Raw genomic sequence first — 18,291 nt, 5'->3', positions numbered from 1 at the left:
GCTTTATTTTTAATTTAAAACTTAGACATTCCTTGGATTGAGAATAAAATTTTATTAAAATGTATTCTTTGATATATAACAATATAAAAATATGCAGGGAGTCCAGTGGCTTTGACATCAAAGTATAAATCTGTTCAAAATATTAAAGCACTAAAGACACTGAATTTCATGGAAACAATAGTAACTGAAAGATATTAGAGCAAAGTCTAAACTCCCAAGTTAATCTTCCTAAAATTGATGAGGTCAGTGTTTTCTCCAAGTGCCTTTTTTAGTTCCTCATCAAAAATGAGCTCTTCCAGAGGATTAAAAGGTAAGTAACAAACCTGACTGAAATGACCTACTCACCTTTGACAGACCTCTCAGCCCAATGGGCCAAGTTTCCTCCCTGTGCATAAGACTTCTCCTTTTGTGCACTGTTTTCTTACATCAAATATTTACACTATTTTTTTTATTCTTTCAGTCATTATGACACAGTGCCTTTATTCTAAATGACTTGTGAATCTATTCCAGTGGATAAATTATATAAGGAGGATAATATGTAGATTTCACTGTGTTTACTATAGAGTGAAAGTAAAGCAAAAATTTAAGAAGTCACAGGAAGAAAGCTCATAGCACTATCTGCATATACAAGATGCATCACGGGACTAGTGAAAATGAGGGAATGTTTTCACGAGAAAATAAGAGTTAGTTAGTTTTATCATGAAGTTGGGAGCCTCTGAGGGAGCATTCCATTATGGGTGCAAGGAATCAAAAATGTAAAAACACAGAGAAAATACCAACTTCAGTGAACTACAACTCACTTGTTACTATTAGCAAAAATATGCTGAGGAGTTAAGCACAACATGAAAGGTGTTGGAAGCCGTGACAAAGGAACTGAAATGTTATAAGTGACTAGAAATGATTGAAACATTCAAGAAACAACCTGAAATATTTGGATTTTACAAATGTCACTCTAGCAACAATATGGAAGGTGAACAGCAGTAGTTGGTCGATTCTGTACAAAGGATGAGAGATTGTCAAAGCGTATTGACAAGAAATACGGAAAGCCAGAGATAATAATTGAAAGAAGAAACAAAATGAAAAACAGAAGCACCATCAGCAAGAGCAGCAATTGTACCTAAAAACTGAGCTCCCACATTATGTTCAGCATCTTCCCAGTGTTTTAGATAATCACATGCAGTACAACAAGGACTCATGTACTGTGTGTTATTATCATTAGAACAGTTTTTTACATGGAGAACATAAGTGTAAACTGCCAGTGTTGCTACAGCCATAAAATGTGGTTTGAGTGTACCACCTGTGATTTGGAAGATGCTGTTATCAGAGACACCATGTGTGTTTCCCATGTACGGTCACATAATAGGGATGGGACAATAAAATACTAGCTGCTCCTTCACTGTGTGAAATATTACACGGAATTCTGTCAGTATGAATATAGAAGCGAAACTCGATTTCCTTCACTGTATGGCATTTTCCTTCCCTTCACGAGCTACCCTGAACTTGTTCCTCTTTTAGATGTACTAGCTCTCCCTGTTATCAACACCTCGTTCCTAAGCATGTACTGTTTCCTCTGTTTTTATAGCAATGGTTTTGCTTGTTCCTTTGAGGAAAAGGAAAATGGCTTATCTTTCACTTGAGTGATCCTCTGTTCCTCTTCGAGTGCTTTCAGACATAGTGTCTGTGTGTGTGTGTGCTATGTGTGGATTTGTAGGCGTGCTTGAAAGACTACAAAACAAGGGGCAAAATCTGTAAGAGTTGTATATGTGCCATTGTATTGACATGCACAAGGGGATAAACATAGGAATATAATAAACATTATTATTATTATCATTCAAATATCTCATATAAATTATCAACCAATAATCATTCTACCTACTAAAAGAAGCGTGAAATTAGTGAAATTTATTATATTTTATTTTCACAGTCGATGAGCTAACTTGTTAAATATCCCAAAATTAATCAAGTTAAAAGATTGAACATTGTTAGAAAAATGACATTGATGAATGAAAACCTATTTTCTCTCACCTAGAATACTGCTAACTCATCTAATGGAAAGAAGTAAAACTGTTAATTTTAAACACTGACATTAAACCTTCACACATAAATATCACTGTGATGAACTATTGTGCCAAAGAACCATGCAGTATGCATTAAAAATTTGAGTTGTGTTGCTGGTCTTATTTAGAGTGGCGCTACAGTTTCCATGATGCCTAGATGTATGATTTTAGGGCACACTTGGTTATTGGCAGAATTTCCCTATTATGGCCTTAACCTTTCTGGTAAGAACTGCCACTGTAAAAAACATATGGCCTTTCTCTCTATCTCTCCCTCTACCCTGGGAAAGAAAACAAAATGAAAACAATATCATACTCCAAATAAAATAACAGAGAAGAATATTGCTGTCAGTGACTTAATACACAACGAAGAAGCAGAGGTGCCCATGTTACCATCACTTAATTAATTAATTCAACCATTTAAAAAAGCAAATGGATCTAAATATATTATATTGAATCCTACACACTCAATAAAGAACCACTCCTAATTAATAGGTACTGTGACAAAAATGGTATTCCTTTTCTAAAATGAACTAAGGTGTCATTAAATATATACTGTGTTATCACTTATATGGTGAATTGAAATCTTTTCCATACCTATCATAAAAATGGACCAAGTACATTACTGATTATTGTAAAATAAAAGAACCACTTTGTAGGTTTGTCTTAATTTATCCTTCATCATTCTTGATTTTATCCTATATTCATTATTCTTGAACTTGATATTTGTTCTTGGTTTTCCCATCTTTGATCCATAATGATAAATAACTTAGTTCATTCCTTTAAACTCTTTTCCTCTGTCAGTAGCCTGCATACCTTAAATCTGAAATGACTTTAAGTCACAATTATAGACAAGCCAGACCTAATCTCCATGTAGACTATCCAGAGATGCAGAAATAAATTGAGTTTTATGTTATGTGACCAGTTAATAATCATTAAATAATATGGTTAGGCAAAAAAAGTTCTTCAAATAAAAACTTGCAGTGATAATGCACTCAAACCATTGATTGCTTTAGCATTACCCTTGAGATAAAAATGATAAACACACATTCTTGACTTGATTTTAAAGACTCTTCAGGATTCATGCTCTGTGTACCCCTCCTCAAGTCATCTATTCAATCACCCACATCATCATAAACTGTATCTTTTCTCCTTCAGTGAACCAGCCACATCAACCTTTCCATGGTGATCAAGTACACCACACAACCTCTGCCAGTATACAATACAGTGTTAAAGGCACTGCAGATGAAAACCTTTTCATCACATTTCCAATTAAAGGATATATTATCTTGACTGCTTTAGCACTCTGAATATATTTGGATCTAAATATACTAAAGTTAAAATTTGATTTTTCTGTTCAATAGATATATGGGAAAGGCAAAGTTTTGTTTCTTACCATTAAGTCATCTGAAGGTAGGAAGATCTCTAGGGGTGGAGAGGTTTCTAAGTCTGCTTCATAAACAACATTGATCTGAGGTATGCTAGAGCCTGTTAATAGGCCACTTTCTTCACATGGTGGTATATAAGGTCGAGCTAAGCCTTTCAATATCACATAAAATCCATCATTTCCAAACACTGAATGAAAACAGAAAAAAAATCAGGATTATACATATATATGGCATTAGACCCATAGGAATCTAATCTACTTACAATGAGAACAAATGCATACTTTTTTCCATACAGGAACAAACATCGAACTATCTTCTAATGGAATGGATAGTCAAAGGTATATTTGGAGTACCATTACATAGAGTAAACTACCTCAACACGGAATTAATAGTTTCTAGGGCAAAATAAAGAAATATAATAGCATATCAATTATTAATAGATTTAAGACTTTATGAAAAAAAATAAGGCCAGAAAAATCCTTGAAGTTTACTTCTTCCACCCAAATCATCACATGTGTATTTTATATAAGTAACACTATATTTCTACTACTATTATTAACATTGATGTGGATATAGTCATAGTCAGGGTTTTTACGGAAAACAATTTTATGCAGGATAATTTATGGAATTATTTTATAATAGTCATCCAGAGAGTCAAACACAGAAAGTTAAGTGAATCTGGCCACACACCAAAGACCCAAACAATCAATCTGAGGGCCTGGATCCCATAGCAACATCCTGCATGAGTCCAGCGTAAGACCTACAGCGCATGACAACATCCCACACAAATCCAACAACAATGATTCATGTCAGTCTGTTTCATGGATTTGCACTGGGAAGGCCCAAAGATCAGCAGTGGCAGCCAGAAAGTCTGTGCCAACAAGATGAAGGATCTGTGGCATTAAGGTTGAAGATTCTGCACTAAAGCAAGGAAGTGATACTCAAAGTAAGGATCAGAACTCCTCTGAAAAGTTTCACAACAATCCTTAACAACAGCAAGGTCTTGAGCTCCTCCAATGATGACACAGCCAAGTCCATATCAGGAAAGCCAGCAAGACCAGCTCCTCCAGAACTAACAGCACCGGAAGAATCAACAACACCAAACAACACTTCTTTCTCTCCATTTCTGCTTTTTATATTGTAGGCAACAATCATCAGGTGGGCCCCACATCACACTCAGCACCACACTGATTCAGTTCAACTGATGTTATAAGTCGACTACCAGTTATTAATCCACTACAGATATAATGAAGATAATTCATAGAATTTAATAAAAGACAGTTTAGAAAGGGTGATATTACCAGAAAGAAGAGTTTCTCCAGCACTTGTGTAACTCCCTTTTATAAATCTCCACAATCTGCCATCCAACTTAATTGCTAAAGACCAACTGTGTACCTGTAAATCTGTGTACCTGTAAATCAGGTGTATTCTCTGTAAGCATTTTGATTGCTTCTTACATCAATTTCACCTCGTCTGGAACCTACTGTTTTGAAGAAGCAGGCTATGGAACCTGGATAATATCTTTCTCCATTTCTCAATTGTTCACATTACTTTTTAGGATTGTAGCAAATTATTCAAGTGCTATATGATCACTTCTTAACACTTTCCTTATTACCTTGCTACAGATGAAAACTTTACAAATAGCTTTTGAGGGTAACTTTGTATGCCCTAAAAGTTGCCAATCACTGTTCCTCTTTAGCTTCTGAGCCCTGCATTTATTTACAGGGCTGTCTTTGTCACCTTATCCATACACAGTGATGTTAGAGAAAGTGATTTTTCACTCTTCTTTAAACCAGTTTTGATTTTCTTTGGATGTTGGAGCCTAAGCTGAATCCTGTTCTGAGTAACGCACTATCATTCATGAAACATCTAATCTGTGTGCTGAGAACTCTGAAGAATCATTGTTTATTCACAGCTGAGAAGTGAGTTATTGGAGGACTAGATGATAGTAAGCATATGTAAAGATTAGTGGTGATAAAATTTTGAAAAACTAGTAATGATTTTGACTGACTACATTGGGGTAACATAGTTAAGAGAAAGGAATATTCTAATATACACTGAGTTCTATTTTTTTAATACATGTTTGAGTTCTGTTTTTGTAGAGAGTTGGCTGGAAAGTTAGAAAGCTAGAAAGTTATAAAAGTTAGAAAGTAAGTAAGAAAGAAAGAAAAATAAAAAGAAAGAAGTTGTCAGAGTTTTCACTCTGATGTTATTGAACCATTTGTCTGGTGACTTTTTACGATATAACATAAACAAATCCTGAAAATTTTTAAAGGATTGTCCTTTACAACACTGTTACTCAAAGCTGGATAAAACTTCTGTGTAGATACTGTTAGTATTTCAGCTAACTCCAAGCATAATTGGCCCATCTGTCACTTATATATAGAGTCACATTGTCACAGAGAATATTATCTCTGTGAAAAATCGATTTCTATAAATATGTATAAAGAATGGCATTTTGTAAAGGGAGTAGAAATAGATAAAATATCTTTGAGAAATTTAGGATCAAAATGTAATGCCATTTGGTTTGAAAAGTTACTTTGAAATCAGCTAAATATAATCAGAGTATTGTATGATGAAACTTGACGTAGCATTGTGACTGGATATAAATATAACTGCCTCAGGAATCAGTAGAACACACTTCCGGGTGTGCCTGAGTGGGTCGTGCAGGAATACTGTTAGATATCTGTATGGTCCTGGCCCCTTCCTTGCCAGCACTGTTTCTTTCCTTTGATCTCCAGATGCCATGAACCATGCAGTTTTGTTCCAACCTGCCCTTCCACCGCAGTATTCCTGCCTCGGAGCCAGCCTACCATGAACTAAACCCTTTGAAAGTAAGAATCAAATTAAGCCTATTCTACTTTAGGATTTCAGTCTGAATATTTCATCCAGCAACAAGAAAGTGGAAAAATACATACGTTTAACTGTGTCTTTCTAGGCTAGGATTAACAATTCATATCATGTGTTAAAAATCATTCCATAGTTTTCCCTGCATAGAGTTCATTTCAAAAGCAGCACCTAACGAATATGTAACAATAGCACACAAGTGTTAACCTGGGAGTGGCTGTCATGCTCCAAGAGAGTATGTTCACTTTGATAAATACCACTCCTCTGTTCTTCTCAATGAAACCTATTTTCTTTAAGCTTTTGTCCAGTTGCAATGAATTTTGCTAAATAATGTGTTTACATTACATAAATGTTTTCATTTACATGGTAAAGATATGTATAATATTAGGGAAAACTTTCAGAGGTAAACCAGTTGGAAGAATTTGAAAAGAATGAAAACATATTTAGGTTTGAAACATCTCATTGATTCCCAAATTAAACTTACAAGAAAGAGTTCTAACCCCAACAATGTTGTATTTGAGAAATTAAGGGGTAAGAGAGAGAATTTTAGAAGTTTACTGTCAATACAATTGAATCCATTATAAACATCCATTATTAATATCCATTAATATCTTCAAAATAATACATTACAAATGGATCCAATTATTGTCTAAGAGGCAGGAAAAGGTATTAGGCTAAGGACCAATGTGACACTCATTGTATAATATCAAGAAAGAAGGATATTTTAAGGCTTCATTTTTAAAAATATTGTCAAGTCAAATTATCTTTGTCTTAAAAGATTTATTCAATTAGTACTTTAAATGATTAGCCAACATGAAATAATGAACTTTTAAACATGAGGATGAAATTGTATATAATTATAACATTTACATTACTTAACAGAACTGCTTAAAATGATTTATATTAAATATTACTTTGTAAAAACTCTTGACATTAGAATGTGTAAAACAATTCTCACAAGACTTGGTCCTCAATTTTCTTTACCTGGATCACTTGCATCAGTTTTTCCAACCTCTAACACACTTCTCAAGAAATATATTTTATTGGTTTGGAGCACAGTATATTTTACATCTTTATGTAAAGACATTTTTGAAATTGTATCCCAAATCACAAGCCCCATAATTATTTGCAAAACACTGACAATATTTTCATAACACATTCAGTTATTTTTAGATGCAAAATAACTGTTCAATGTATGGCTAAAAATAATTTTTAATTAAAATGAGTGAAAAGGAACAAAAAAATAAGAACCACTTATACATAAATCCATTTCTAATAAGTGCATTTATTTGAAAACAGATGGAATAAGGACTAGAATTATCAAAATTTTAAAATTAAAGGAAATAAAACTTTGGTATGCATTTAGAGCAACTGAACTTCTTACACATTGTTTGGGTGAATGTAAAATAGTATAATTATTTTGTAAAAGTGTCTGTTTTCATACAATGAGAAATGAACCTAACCTACGCTCACACAATTTTGCTACTTAGGTATTTAGTGAGGAGATTAAAAAAAAGTAGACCCTGAAGTAAGTACTTATGCAAGAAAGTCATTAGCAGCTTTATCATGATAGTCAAAAGCTAGAAATAACTCAGGTCTCCAATCATAAAATAAGGGGTATGTAAGCTCTTCTCTATGGGTGACTATTAATAATAAAAAGGAGTGAACTGTTGATTCATGCAACATGAATTAATCTCAAAAGCATTATGCTAATAGAAAGAAAGCTTTCACAAAAGGAGATATGCTACTTGGTTTTTAAGATTCTAAATGCTTCATAAAAACTTAACTTTTAACAGAAAAGAAAAAAAAGCAAAACAGAGAGTAATTGCTCCTGAGAATTGGGCCAGGACTAATGGAGATGAAATGAGAGCTTTGGAGTGGTGGTACAGTTGTATATTTGGTAAGGATTTAGGTTGCAGTACTTGTCAAGGTTTATCAAATGACACAGCTAAAGTAAACACATGCAGATCACCATAAGCACATTTTGTCTTAAAAGTAAGAACCTAGAAGCTACTGAATTCTGGAACATTTTGAAGTGGACTGTCTTGATACTATGCCTATCAATAGAATGGAATATGGTGTTAATATAACAAGTATTTTTAAAGTGTTTCCTTCTTTTGTGTGTATTATACACCATATACTGACATAAATACAGTATATATTAAACTTTTAATCTTTTCATAAGGTACTATTTTTATGTTATTATAATTGATTCAAACTTATAATAAGAAAATGACAACGAAAAATTAAATTTCCGACCCATGTTGGGAGAGTCAGGATTAATAGAAGCAGTATTTCATCCACAGTTTCCTATAGTCCCAGATCACTATGCTGGTCTTTTTTCTTATACATCTACGTAGTATTCTTCCCTTCCTCTTCTCTCTCTCCTTTCCCCCTCTTGCTTCCAACACTAACTGTTGGAATTTATCATTTTCCAACATCTGAAGAATGTTTACTACATTAGCATTTAACATATATACACACATTTGAGGCTGATTTGTTGTGCACAGTATACAAAATCCTTGTAATATATGTGTATATAGGAATATAGTTAACAAAACTATAAATAATTAATAAAAGTGTATGTACATATGTATTATAAAACTTATAATGGATCTTAATTAGGATTTAAATAATTATCACTACTTATAACAGGTTAGAAATTGATTCATTTTTTTCTTTAAAATGGGATAACTGGTTTATTCATGAAATTAAAAATTTGAAAATAAAAGAATTTAAAATAACATCCATAGATATGCAGTGACACAAAATTAGGGATGATTTCTCCAAACATACACTTGGGAAGAAAAAAGAATCCTCATTTAAATAAACATTTCTAAAGTGTATTAATCAAATAATAAATGAAGAATCCAGAGAAAATATAAAATATAGAAAATACTAAGTTGGAGGAAGCTTCTTTGATAGAACTGAAAGAAGAAAAGCTTTTAGTCCTGCAATGCATGCACAAATAATTTAAATATCCTAAAAATATTTCTGGGAGAAAACAAACCAAAAAGAAAAAAACAATTCCAGTACAGTTCAAACTTTAAAGAATAATTCAAATTATTACTGACAGGTCAGAAAGCAGTCCTAAATATTTGAATCATATTCCTTAATAATAAAAGATAAATATAAACTTGCATAATTTTAAAGCAATGAAACAGAGTAATCATTCAAATATTCAAAATTATGTGCAATTATTGTGTGTAAATTTTAAGAAAATTAGTATGTACATATAAAGTGAATTAAGAAAAATAAATATCAATTTAAAATCTATTAAATAGTGATTCCAAAATGTTGCAAGACTAAGTAAATTGAAAATCAAGCTAATTAGGAATAAATTTTATTAAAATATTTATATAGCTAATCTCTGTTACATAAAAACTCAAAAGAAATACTTAACTATGAATATGAAATAATGGACAAAAAAACCTACGTGGAAGAATATCCCTTAATCATAGTTATGTTAGATGAATAAATGGTATTCAAAAGGAATTTAAAATTAGTCATTTTTAGTGACTTTTCAGGAGGTTAAAGATCAAATGCTAAGTTTGATTAAAACAAAGATTTGTGAACTACTTACGAAATATCATTCACTCTCTGATGTACAGACCTTTAACTAAAATCAGCCATTCTAGAAGAACTGAAATATTTCAAAGATCTATAATTGGATGAATGAGGTCATACACTCTGCTGACTAATCCCTCTTTTGTCTATAAAACTGACTGTAAGTGTTACCTATCTACTAAGAAAGTCTTTCCTGACCTTCAGCCTGCTTCTATCCAGCATAATTAACTTCTGTCCTTTGGGAGCTTTTTTCACAGAATTTCTGTTAGGGTTTCTGCATTGTCAGTTTCTGCCAACAGATTTTAATATATGGAGAGAAGGAACTCTGACAATGCCTGGTAGTTCCAGCCCATACCAAATTGCTGGATTATTTCAGTTAGTTAAGAAACATTTATTGAATGAATGAAAGCTTAATTTCACTGACATTTGGATAAGAGGTCATGTGTGTTACACTCTGATAGAATATTTGCTTATATTTTGCTTATATTTATCTACTAAGAATCTTATGAAATACTTGGAGACCAATTCATATTATTTCTTACCTAAAACTCTTGTCAACTGAGGAATGAAATAAATGAAAGTCTTTGATGGACTATTTTCTTTTTTTATTTTTACATTACCAGAAATAGAACGTGTGAGGCACATGTAGGCACTCTGAGGCCAAGCTATACTCCTGGCATCCCTGACGGACTATTTTTTTTTTTTTTCTCAATTCATTAGGTAGAAGCCTAAGTCCATGTCAGAAAGAAGTATAAAATTTAAACCAGATGTTAATTCTTAGAATCTCCAGTTTAAGATCAAAATGATCCCAGAGATAAATACTAAAAGCAAAGAATGACTTTTTAAAATTTTGGGAATACTAAGTAATGGTTGTACACAGAATTAACATTCTCAGTGACAATTTTTCTCCATTTTGGTTACCTGGAGTAGATATCTTAAAACAAAAGCCTAGTACTCTTTCTCAGACCATTGCTGTCATTTCTGGAAGACCATCTATAAATAAAATTGAACATGGATTTTGAAATTCAGAAAACCAAATGCAAGCATTTTGTCATAATACTAACCAAAAGGGATGTGACAAAATTTCTTTCATTTTATTTGGAGAATAGACATTCCATTGTGATAGTCTGTCGATTCTGATTCTTCCTATTGTTGAAATAAAAATAAGTACTGCTCTAACAGGAGTCAGTAGGCATGTAATTATGATAAAGCCTTTGCAAAGTCAATAATGAAAACAATTTTAGAATATGGCATGAAGCTCCAAAGAAGAAATAAATCTTTTGGAGAAGAGCTGAATTATTTTTATGAAATGACAACAATTTTAATAGATCTTGAAAGGTAAGTGAAATTCTACTGGTAGAGATGGGCTGAGGGCCACATATTTATAATGTAGAAAATAGCACAAACAAGATACAAAAACAAGTAACATTATTACCTTGTGGGCTTTAATTAAGCACAGGAAATGATGAGCAATGGTGAATAACTCAGTTTGTTGAAGCAGAGGGTAGTGAATAGTGTTTTAAAGAATTAAATATTCAAGAAGTGTAAGCATACTTAGCCACTGGGTATTGTAAATGTTTCTAATAACCAATTAGCAAATATTCAGTTTTAGCAATAATAACAAAATGCCCATTTTTAAAATGAGGGCTAATTTTTAATAATTAAATTATACAAGATTTAAAATTTAGCGTAAGATAATATTGGCATTCTTCTGTGATCCAGAATATATTTTTCAATGTATAACAGAATGTGGCAGTTAAGAAAGTGTGTCAATTTGACTAACTTGGGAATCCACCCAAAGGATTGTTGGAGCACACTTCTTGGTGTGTCTGGGTAGATGGTGGATCTGTTTGTAGCCTGAGGGTCTAAGTTTGGTCCCTTATCCATTTTATTTCTGGCACTGTTCCCCTGCACTGTTTCTCAGCCACCGTGAACTGAGCAGCTTTGTTCTGCTACACTTCTGTTGTGAGGTTTTTGCCTTGAAGGCAGTCTACCATAGACTAAATATTCTGAAAATATGACCCAAAATAAACCTATCCTCCATTAAGTTATGGGTGTTTGGTATTGTATTCCAGTGATAAGAACATAACCAATACATAAATTCTATAGTATGATCTTACTGTGACTATACCTTGACCGTATATTTCAGAAACCACTAGAATTAATTTGTAGGAGGAATCTGGAAATGATTAGAGATACTGTGCTTTGTGGGTGACTCTAGTCTAAGCGCAGAAAATAAAGACCAGATTCAAGAGTTTTCACTTAGGAACGAGAATTTCACTGACATTTGGACAAGAGGTCATGTGTGTTACACTCTGATAGAATATTTGCTTATATTTTGCTAATGTCTCAACTAAGAACTTTTGGATAATTCTGATAAAAAAGATATCAAAGCATACCAGTTTTTAGGCTGTTGCATGGGTCCTGATGATTATATTTAACCAAAATTAGAATGAATAATCAAGGCAAACAGCAGAGTAGAAAATTTTAAATACTTAAATTTTGACCGGAAAAGAACAAAAATTGAGGCTAAAAGACATCTGATCGTTATAGCAATTAGTGCCATTTAGAAACAAAACAAACAAACAAACAAAAGAACAGTACCAGATCCCACCTTTCTTAGGCTCTAGAGTATGAAAATATAAGCATTTTACTTGAGACGAGCACTCCATGGATGGATACTTGAAAAAGTATCATACAGAATTGGTTCCCTGGGATTCAGATCATTTTGCTCCAACACCCAGGCACTCAGTTTTTCCACTGAAGCCGTGGTCCAACAGTGTCTGGCTAGTGCTTCCCCTGAGAGACAACTTTAGCATCAAGTACATGATGTTAGTTTTATGAGTATGCAGAATGCAAAATCAGTAGGTCAAGGAGGTTTCCTGTTAGATTTGAAGGAAGGCCTGAGCGACCAGGATCCAGTCACCAAAATGACAATGTGTGAAGCTATGGGAATGAAGCCAAAGTTGCAGTGGAGAGGAGCCCAAGAAGTCTGAAATGGCAGGAATATGGAATGTCTGAGGTGAGAGAACTTGCAAGCTTATTGGAGCCAGCAGAAGAGAGATACCATGTGAGCTGCAACCAGCAAGCCCATGGTTGTGGGCTATCCATGTAGTCTAGAAAACGCATCTCATCCCCATGGATAAGATGTGTGTCCAGTATAGTATTATATGACTTAACATATGCACAGACAGACTTCAGGCTTGCATTGGTCCTTTTCTTTTCTAGCCACTTATTTCTGCCTTTTGGAAAGGGAATATTTGCTCTGAGCCATTGTACTTTGGGATTATATAACTTGATTTTTATCTTACAAAATTTCTCAGCTAGGATTTTTGGCTTCTGTCTCACATTGATTTGGACTTTTGAAAAATGTTCAAAATATTTCAACTTCAAGGGAGGAAATGTTCAATTTCTAGCTGTGTGAAAGATAGTTGTACTGCGTTAGAAAGAATTATGAACTTGAATTTGTCCTTACTTGAGAATTCTGTACAATGTGTGACAGGGGATAGAGGTATGGTGGTTATGACAACTGATTGGCCTTGACTTTGTTTGGGAAATTCATGGAAAACACCTCTAGGTGTGTCTGGGTAGGTCATGGAAGTGTGGCCTTTTGTCTCCCGCCATTTCCTCTCAGGAAATGTACCCCTGGTCTGCTTTCTTGCTCTCACAAACTGAGCATCAAAAAATCAAAGTTGCTTTTCCATACCCTTCCAATGATACTTCTGACCTAGAATTAGCTATGTACTTACTGAATACCCTGAAACCATGGGCTATGTAAACTTCTTGAAGTTGTACGGGTTGTGTGTTTTGTACCAGTGCTAAGATAGATGTCCTATACAAAAATATATAAAATATCTGTACTTTTTGATTCATTGTTTTTATCTGTAGGAACCTGTCCTAAATAAAAATAAATAAATAAATAAAAGTGAGTGCATGCAAGAATTTTCAGAATCATAGTTCCTAAGGCAAGACAAAACCCAAAACTCTTTAAAGAGACAAAGATGAAGTAAAATCTGATATATTCATTTGACAAAAATATGTTATATGTGTACGCACTGTTATAAAAAGGTGATGTTTTCAGAAATATTATTAGTGAACCAAGAAATTATGTGATATGTTAAGTGAGAAGGCAGAATGAAAATGATATAAGATTCCACTTGGAAATAAACATGTAATTAAAACTGGAAGAAAATATATGAAATGATAGTAGCTATCTGAAATTAAGGGAATAAGGGGGATTCTTTCTTTCCCCTTGTGTGTTAAAAATATTTCCAGTCTTCTATAATGATCACATTTTATTTAGAGTCAGAAAAAATATAAATGATCCAATGGACATTTTTTCTTAAAGAATTAGGAAAATCAAGACAACTAAGGAGTCTGTTAAAGTAATTCAGGTGAGAAGAATTGGTGATTGAACTACACACTGAGAAGGCAAAACAGAAAAAAAAATTGAAACATAAAAGTTGAATTCACATACTACAACCCAATAAATTTAGTCAGATAATGAGAATCAGTTGAATCTTCCATATTTTTAAGATTTTTGGGAAAAAATAATAGTATCATTGAGGTATCTGAAAGTAAAAGACCTTTGCTGAAAATCAGATGAGAAGTTTGTGTGTCATAGTTCCCAGCAGCAGGCTAGCAAGTCTTTCTAAAAGACATAGAAAGTAGCAAGTCATCTAACTGAGAAGCACACAGAGCTAAGGGCTAAAACCAAGCAGAACAGATTGCAAATCAGAAGCATACAAATTGGAGTTGTGTCAGAAGGGTATACAAAGAAAATTAAAGGAGGCACAACTGGAGAACTCTTTTAGGAGAAAGGAAGAATTTGTAGCAATAAAAATAAATCAAGTTACAGAACTTCAAAATAATAGGAAATCAACAGTGACTACCATAATGTCTCTTTTTCCTTCAAAATAGCTGTCCATACTTTCACACATAATAAAACCAAACAATAAAAACATTCTAAAACCAATCAAAACAAAGAATGAAAACATTATAGGACTTCAAAACAAGATAATAGGAAATCAACAATGGCTATTTTAATGTCTCTTTTCTTCAAAGTAGCTGTCTATACTATCACGCAAATTAAACTCAAATAAAAAAACAGAATAAAACCAATCAAAACAAAAGAGTGAAAGCATTGTAGGACTTCAAAACAAGATGATAAGAAATCAGCAATGGCATCCATAATTTCTCATTTTGCTTAATTATCTTTAAAATTAAAAGAAAAAGTTTAAAAATAAAAGAAGAAATCAAGTTGTAAATGTAAGGGTGACCTGCTTGACACTTCTGTCACCTCATTTATGACCAGCATTGATTCAGTTGCTCTGACTCACTCTGCAGGTGTCCCCTTCTGCCCTCAAGGCTCCACATTCATCCCTCCCAAATCCGCGTGCTTGGTCAAAGAAGACCAACATCCCCAACAGTGGAGGGTCTTCTTCCTTCAAGGGTACACAGGTACCTTGCGTACCTGCTAGAACCTCCAAATAAGCTCTTAAGAATAAATCAAGTCATTTATAAATTACCTATTCAGATGCCAAATTTCTTTCTTCTGGAGATCCATTTTGTAAAAAGACCCTTCCAATTAAATCATTTAGTCTTGGGGTGTTGGGTCACAGGACATTAGGTAAGGCAAATTGCCAACATACCAATTTTTAAACTGTTCCTCTCATTCAAGACAAAGGGAAAAAATGAGCAACTAAAATTCCAATATACACCTAACAGTTTTGAATTTTAATCTATTTGTAGACTATCAAAATGCCATATGATATTCTGCTCCATACTGAGCAGCAGTAATTTGTAGAGCTCCTGGTAAACCAAACAACCACAAGGGAAAAACAACTCCACTGTGTAGGCTATATTATTTAGGAAGTTATATTTGCTATTTTTTTTATTGACCGCATTTTCATCTTATGATGAGTTTATTGAGCATGAGGCATTATACATGACTTTAATGTAGTTACTTACTTGTAGATTTTATAAAAACAGAATTTATAATTTTATAATTTGTTGGTGATTGAATTCAATCACTTAAAACTTATTAATTTTCAATCTTTAAAATTAAACTTTCTTGCACAAAACAACATTAAGGATATTTCTTACTACAAAAATATTCCTATTTTTGTATTACAAGTATTAAAGTCAAGACCTTTGATTATTTTTCCAGTAAAAAAAGATTTCAGTCCTTCATTCAATCTGTGTATCTTAAAGGATTTATTATGTGAGTTTACAAAAACACACACACTATTGATCCCTTTTTAGCATTAAGATACAGTTCCATGATCTCTTAGCTGTTAGGAAATTATATAATAAAGTTTAGAATAAGTTCAGTACTTCACTTTTAAGATTGTATCTTTTGGTCGGGGATTTTAGCTCAGCGGCATAAGCGCTTGCCTGGCAAGTAAGAGTTCTTGAGTTCAATCCCCGTGCCGCAAAAAAAAAAAAAAAAAAAAAAAAAAAAAAAAAAAAAAAAAAAAATGCAAAAGATTGTATCTTTTACTAGTAGTGAATTTTATTGTTGTAAAACAATTAGTGTAAAAAAAGGCATATCTTCACTTTAAGATCAAGATACATCTTTTAAGGCCATGTGTGCCTTTAAGGAAGCCATGGTCTTTACCATAGAAAAAAATTTGTTACGTTTATTACAAGAGTAATTATTTGAGTTCTGATTAATTTACATATGGAAAGATTTGCACTACATTTTTTTCATGAGACTTAGCTACTGTATATTTTTTTGTACCAAGGATCGAACTCTACCTCGTGCCTGCAAGGCATGCACTTATGCGGCTGAGCTAAATCCTTGGCCCTTAGCCTCTGCATTTTTATATGCTGCCCGAAACCCGTAAAACAAAATCGTCCATCCAAGAAAAAAATGTTAAAAATTTGGTTGTACAAAACTTTTCAGAATTAAAATGAAATATAAAATTTTATCAAACTAATTTAAAGAATCTTTGATCTATTACCTCACAAAAACACAGAAACAAAATTTAATCAAAGAACTAGAAGAGAAAAAATAGAGTAAGTTTTAATGGGCTCCTAGTAGAGATGACACAATGAATATAATATTAATAGGAAAAAAAGACATACTCTTCTTTTTATAGAAACTCGTTTGAATAGTAAGTTAAAAGTAAATTATAAGACAATTTTTATGTGAGATCCAGTTCCTGGTAAAATACTGATTGTGAGCTCAAGAAAGTATTTTTTTTTTCAGTTTTTAAGAGGTTAGCAATCTTTAAAATGTCATTATTATATTATAAATTAATATTTAATAGAAAATTCTTGAGATTATTTGACTTCAGTAAACTGTGTTCTATTTCTCTATAGGATTATATATGAAATATATAAACTGTGTTCTATTTCTCTATATGATTATAAATGGAATATATATATGGAATATATATGAAATATGTAAGTACTTTATGTCTAGTAATCTTATAGTAAATGAATTATATAAAATAGTAAGTATGGTATATTACAATGATCACTTAAACTTGAAATGTGTTTAATTTATTGCTTAAAAATCATAATAATATTTCCTTTTAAATATTTTATTGTTTACAAGAGCTGAATGCATAAGAGGCTGACAGAATAAGTTTGGGAAACTTTCTTAAATAATTTATATCTGAGAACTAATGGCCAAGAGGGAGACCAGAAGGTACAAACAGCTGTGGCACTGCACCAGAGAAGAAAAACCTCTGCAGCAGATTGAAAGTCAGCAGCTTGATAATGAGGGCCTGCATGAGGGAATACGTTTACTAACAGCAGAGAAAAAGAAACACATCAATGAATAAAGAAAAAGAGCGACAAATCAGCTGCCTAGGTGGGCTTGTTTCTTAAGTTGGATGAACAAAGAGATCTCCAAAGGTCAGATATATAATGAGCTGACAACTTTGACAGTGAAACAGGGCTAGACATTTTACAAACTGAAGAGGATTTTGAAAGAGATAAATGTAAAGACTTTTAAGTGTTTGAAAAGTTGTGAAAATATGCTCCATTGATATGCAAGTTCAAGTGCTTTAATGTAAATAATCACATTATATTGGTTGTTACTGAGATTTCACATTTTAATATTTAATAATGAGTTAAGATGTCATCAGAATAAAATATTTGCTTCTAATTATAATTATAGAACTTTCTTCAAAAACTAAATATATAACTATACACATTGCTGCATCAATCTACATTCATTGTGTAAAAATTAAACCAACACAAATATATGTACAATACTGAATTAGTCGTGTGTATTGCCCTTGTTTAAACTTTTGTTAGTATAACAAAATAGCTAAGGAAGCTGATTTTATGAAGAGAAAGTTTTATTTAGGTCACAGTTCATAGGTTCAAATGCCAAAATTCAAGAAACACTATTCATGTAACCCCTGGTAAGGACACCGTGACAAGCACATCATGGCAGTAGGAAGACCAGCACCTCTAAT

At 32.7% G+C, this 18,291-nt stretch overlaps 1 protein-coding gene across 1 annotated transcript in view; it reads right to left on the bottom strand.

Moving 5' to 3' along the window:
- Cnbd1 (cyclic nucleotide binding domain containing 1) overlaps positions 1-18,291 on the bottom strand; it is a 349,396-nt gene that overhangs the window by 72,434 nt on the left and 258,671 nt on the right. The window contains exon 6 of the mRNA XM_063256859.1: positions 3,451-3,629. Within this exon, the coding sequence (XP_063112929.1) occupies positions 3,451-3,629 (179 nt within the window). The remainder of the gene's footprint in view (positions 1-3,450; positions 3,630-18,291) is intronic.

Source organism: Cavia porcellus, unplaced genomic scaffold (assembly GCF_034190915.1).
Source record: "Cavia porcellus strain 051 isolate PalLab524CR breed Dunkin Hartley unplaced genomic scaffold, mCavPor4.1 scaffold_10, whole genome shotgun sequence".
Lineage (NCBI taxonomy): Eukaryota > Metazoa > Chordata > Mammalia > Rodentia > Caviidae > Cavia > Cavia porcellus.
This window is presented reverse-complemented; position numbering and strand designations above follow the sequence as displayed.